The 5,245-nt window shown below is 42.3% G+C and overlaps 1 protein-coding gene across 1 annotated transcript in view; it reads right to left on the minus strand.

Moving 5' to 3' along the window:
• Positions 1-5,245, minus strand: part of Suds3 (SDS3 homolog, SIN3A corepressor complex component) — a 40,672-nt gene that overhangs the window by 32,758 nt on the left and 2,669 nt on the right. Inside the window, exons 2-3 of the mRNA XM_010604081.3 lie at positions 3,676-3,742; positions 516-571 (exon numbers count right to left, since the gene is read on the minus strand). Of these exons, the coding sequence (XP_010602383.1) occupies positions 516-571; positions 3,676-3,742 (123 nt within the window). The remainder of the gene's footprint in view (positions 1-515; positions 572-3,675; positions 3,743-5,245) is intronic.

Genomic DNA, 5,245 nt, shown 5'->3' on the forward strand with positions numbered 1-5,245 from the left:
AGAAAAATAAGATTAAAAAAAAAAAAAAAAGAAAAAGAAAAATAAACTGGATGTGGTGGCGTACAAGCTCAGCATTCTGGGAGGTTGAGGCAGGAGGATCCCAAGTTCAAGGCGAGCCTGGGCAACTTTGGTACTTAGCAAGACCCTGTCTCAAAAGAAATTTTTAAAAAGGCTGGAGATGCAGTTGAGCACAAGACACTGGATTCAACCCTCAGTATCACACACAAAGCTAAAAAAAAAGGTAAGATTTTACTATTCAGTAGTAACATCTCTCCTAAAAATAACTAGCTTTGGAAGGCCCCAAACATGATTTCACTTACAGAATTTGCGACATATTGAAAATAAATACAAAATAAGAGTTTGAAAATTACTTTTTTGATCAAAGATAGTAAAATATGTACTGGATACATAAAATCACTTACAGTAAATTTTCAATTGTTCCCACAGAGAAGTAAAACAGACTTCATGCTTAACATTAAGAAAATACTTAGAAACGGAGTCAATCACACACCAACCTTCCTGCAGTTGTTGCAGCTGCCTCTTGAGAGAAGCCAGTTTGTCCTGATACATCCTGTAAAAGAAAAATCACACTGAAAGACAAAAGCATTCAGTCCCCAACTCTATAACAACCTCTACACAGGAGTTACTGAGTCTGTTAGGGGGATGACACCAATGTTCTTTAGGGAAGAGAGGTTTACAACGTACTAGCAAGAGCGGTTAGAAAGGGACAGGAACCAGGCATAGTGGTAAATGTTTGTAAGTTCCAGCTCGTTGGGAGGCCAAGGCACGACAATCACTTGAGCCTACCAGTTTGAGACCACCATAGTGAAATCCCATCTCAAAAAAAGAGAAAAGGACAAGGGTTGCATATTCTTGAATTATATCTTAATTTCTTATTCTTCTGTTACTCCACCTTTAGAGAATCAGTCTAAAATGTACAAATATGAAGACAGATTTTAATAAATATCAATGATAATGAGTAAACATACAAACATAAACATAAAAAGAAAAATTCAAAGTATGATGCCGTTTTCTTCTGGACTTAAAAGTATAAGTAACATATTAAAAATAACTCTAATTTCAACTCTACAACTAGATTATAAATTCCAAAGGAATGAGATTATGTCCTGGGCATGTTTTTTGAAAAAACACCACAGCTGAATAAGCAATAAGTCAATAATTCTTCACATCACTTTTAAAAGCACTACTCTTTCAGGAGCAGAAAAATAGTAATTCAGAACAAAAATTAAAATGGAAAATTCATTTATAGCCCCAGCTAGATAAGAACACACCGGACACACAAAGGAAAAGACCACGGCACATTACTTTTTTATTGGCATACATTTGCAGAGCAAACACATGCACTTAATGTGTCTTAATTCTTTTTAACTCCTTTTCCCTTCTCCTCCCTCCCTCTTTGTCTCTAGATCCCCTTCCCACTGATAAAAGATGTCCCTATTTCCTTTTCCTAATTTTTGATACTTTGGATTTCTCATACAAATAAATACAGTAGTTAAGCTTGTGTGTCTTGATTTATTTCACTTAATATTATGGCCTCAAGAAGCATTTGCTTTCCTACAGATGACTCAAACGTATCCCTCTTTATGACAAACTAGTTCTCCATTAAGTATAAGTATTATCTTTTGTTTACTCATTCATCGGTTGATAAATATACGGATTTGTGGCAATTACACACTGGCAAATCCATTCAAATGGTGGATTCTATATGTAAATCACATTTCCACAATATTTTGAGTTCTATCTGAAAACATCAACAATCTCTCAGTGGCAAAACAGGTTTTGCAGTCTGTGATCCCAGCACTCTGGGAGGCTGAGGCAGGAGGATCACAAGTTGGAGCCCAGCCTGGACAATTTAGCAACTTAACAGGGCCCTGTCTCAAAAACAAAAAAGGCCTTGGGATATAGCTCATTGTGAACACTCTGGGTTTAGTTCCCGGTACCAAAAAGCAAGCAGGATTTGCGACCTAAAATAACACTGTCCAACATGTGATATCCACAATAGTCTTCTGATTGCTCAAATATGTCTGACATGCACAACCCAACATTCTGCAGCTGGGGGAAAGAGCAGGCAGAATCTGGGAGTCCCACCAGAGGGCTGCTTCTTTTAGGATAAATCCTGATCAACTCCCCATGCTCACCTTGAATCACACAAGGCATTCAATTTTAATCAAAATTATTTTCTCATTAAGGGAGTACATTCAATCAAAAGATGATCTCTGAAAATGATGCTTAGATATATCAAGTACAGGAAAGGGGGGAGATGCAAGGACCACGCACAAGTCAGTATCTGGAATCCAGGACATTAACTTTTCCACCTTGACAGTGCCGGCCAATTCCCGTAACTGAGACTTCGAAAGGAAATGACAGATTGAAGAAAGAAACGAAAAACTTAAGACTCACTTAGGTCACGTACAGGGAAAAGAACCGGTGTGTGAGAATGTATCCTAAAGAGGTCAAGGGGAATCAATACAAAGCTTGCAAAGATGAAACTGTGATAAAGATCACATAATTTTATTATAAGTAATCCTTCATTCACCATTGGTCAGACTTAGCAAAATTACCCCTTTGGGTTCCTAAGGTTGAAAATGATGACAGAATCCACAGAATGGCTATAAACATTTGTGAATAGAACCTAGAAGGGAGAGACTGTGGATCATCTACTTTAAAAGAATTTAAAAGGTCAAATCAAGATCCTCAAAATGCACTCAATAAATACTTATTAAACATATGTTACGTGCTGTCTTCTATCTGGGTGTATGATTAAAAATGGGAGGGGGAAATGGCAGCACTTGTAGTCCCAGCTACAGTGCTGGGAAGACAGCTAGGGTCCAAGGTCAGCCTAGACAACATAGAAAGATCTCAGTTCAAACAAAGGGGAGGGAAGAGAAAAAGAGAGAGAAGGAAGGAGGAAGGGAGGGGAGCAGCGGGGAGAAGAGGGAGGGAGGCACAGAAAAGAGTAGGGTTTTGTTCCCCTGGCTAGTGTAGCTGCCGCTGTGTGAAGACCTGTGAGTGCGGACTGCCTACTCCCCAGTCCTGGAGCTCTCTGAGCACCACCACGCTGTGCAGGAAGGAGTCAGTGCTCAGGGGGTTCACGCCTATCTGAGAACCCAACTGCTTCACAGCACCACTCACCCTCTCTGGCACTGGTTTTCACATTCCAAAATAATAAAAACATGGAAAAGGTTCACCCATTACAGGGCCTTACTCCCAGCCTCGTGATCATTTCCACCAAGATTCTTCCCGGCCTACACTCAAGAGTCTTGAAGACTGATTAAATGAGACTAACTTAAAGTGGAGTAAGGAGAGGCTGGTCAGGAGTGCAAGAGGGCAGCCTGGGGAACTCAGCAGGAGTCTGTCTCAAAAACAAAACAGAGGGGTTGAGGATTTAGCTCAGTGGTTCCGCCACCTGCCTTGCTAGGGAAAGGTCCCTAGTTGAATCCCTGGTACCAAAAAAAACACAAAAAAAAGAAACCTAAAGGGATAGGGATGTAACTCAATGCTCCCTGGGTTCAATTTCCCAGCACTACAAAAAAGGTAGTAGGGGGTGAGGTTTGCACACACAGTATGAATAAAACATAGTCATTATATACACCATCATTATAAAGATTTTGTCAATTCCATATACCAGAAAACAAATACAAAAATCATACTTACTGTTCCTTCATCTCTACATAATCTTCATCATGCTTTGCCAGGTCAGTTTCACTAGCATCCTCAGTGTCTGAGAAAAATTAGAGGAAAAGGGAGAATTAAAATCATAATCCCTAGACACGGTATCACCTGACACAGGACTAAGTACTTAATAAACTTCTGTAAAGTGAATTTTTTTTCTTTTTTGGTACTGGGGACCTGCAAGGCAGGCAGCGGAATCACTGAGCTAAGTCCCCGGCCCTGTAAAGTGAATTTCTATTCAATGCAGACTTGCATGAAACCACCAGTGAGCTGAGGACACACATTGTAGGCACTGAGGCTGGACGTGGCAGGCAGTCAAGCCTACTCAGTGACACAGGCTTGTCCTGGACACCGTGACACATTTTACATTCTGTGCATACAATAAAAAAGGAGAATTCCCTACAACAAATCAAATTCTAGTAACAACTATTTTCAAAGTTACAACGAAGCGGGGGCAAGATTCTCAAACAAAAACTGTTTAAAACACTTGCAACACTGTTCTTACAACAAGCAAATGGCTGAAGTGTACTAATTTCAATGGTCCTTGTACAGTACAGTACTTGCAGGGGGGAAAATATCAATTTTGGTTTTACCACGCCTCCTCGTGGCCATTAAAGGCAATGCAAGTGCTTGTCTTCAAGTAGCTGTGCCAAATGCAATTAGATCCAACTTTATGTCCCACACAGGCAGCTGCCTTCTGAAAAGCTGTTGCAGATCCAATTTCCACAATCCCTTCTCCCTCCCGCAACGGAAGAGACCTTCAGTGAGGTCCTGCCGTTTGCTGGGGAGCCCGCACTTAGAACCTGGGAGGCTGAGACAACACTAATCACCCCAGGTGGCTGGTCTATAGCTCCGGCTTTAGGGTCCTACTTTTGGGCTAAATTACTCCCCCCAGAGAAAGGCCTCCGTACTCTTTCTTCTCCTTTGTCTTTCCGTATTTCTTCACCTACCTCTTCCTCCAGCCAGCTCCTTCTTCAATCCCTCCAAAACTATGTTCCTCACACCAAAGGGTAAGGAGCAAGGCTCCGAATTTCAAAAGCATGAGTCTGAGTGAAAACACAACATCTGTGTACCATTAGGCAAATCACTACCTCCCACGTGATCAAAGCTGAGGACCAGACACCGTACTGGTACGTCTCATCCAGTCCACCTGCCTCAAGAAGCAGGCACCGTTAGGAGCTCTACTACAGCTGAGTACACCAAGGCTGGAAGGCTTACGTTCTCTAACGTTACGAAGGGACTGAGCCAAAGATTTAGGGTTCTTCTTCCAACCAACCGGCTCTATTCCCAATCACGCACTGCTCCGCGCGAAGCGCAGCTGACTTAAGCGTTTCAGAGGAAGGAGACTGGGCTTTGCTCTGGCCCTCTCCGTAAAAAGAACAACAAAATAGGACTACTTAGTACTCGAGGAACCCAAAGACTGGCCCATTCCAGCTACAGAAAACCCCGGGTTCAACCACGCCCAGCTGGGGTCGCGGCGAAGCCTCAGACCCCCAAGCTCCGACGAGGGCTCGCCCCTCGCTGTCCTTCCCCGCGCCCCCGCGAGCCCGAG

This window comes from Fukomys damarensis, unplaced genomic scaffold (assembly GCF_012274545.1).
Source record: "Fukomys damarensis isolate Sample0158 unplaced genomic scaffold, DMR_v1.0_HiC HiC_scaffold_12, whole genome shotgun sequence".
Taxonomy (NCBI): domain Eukaryota; kingdom Metazoa; phylum Chordata; class Mammalia; order Rodentia; family Bathyergidae; genus Fukomys; species Fukomys damarensis.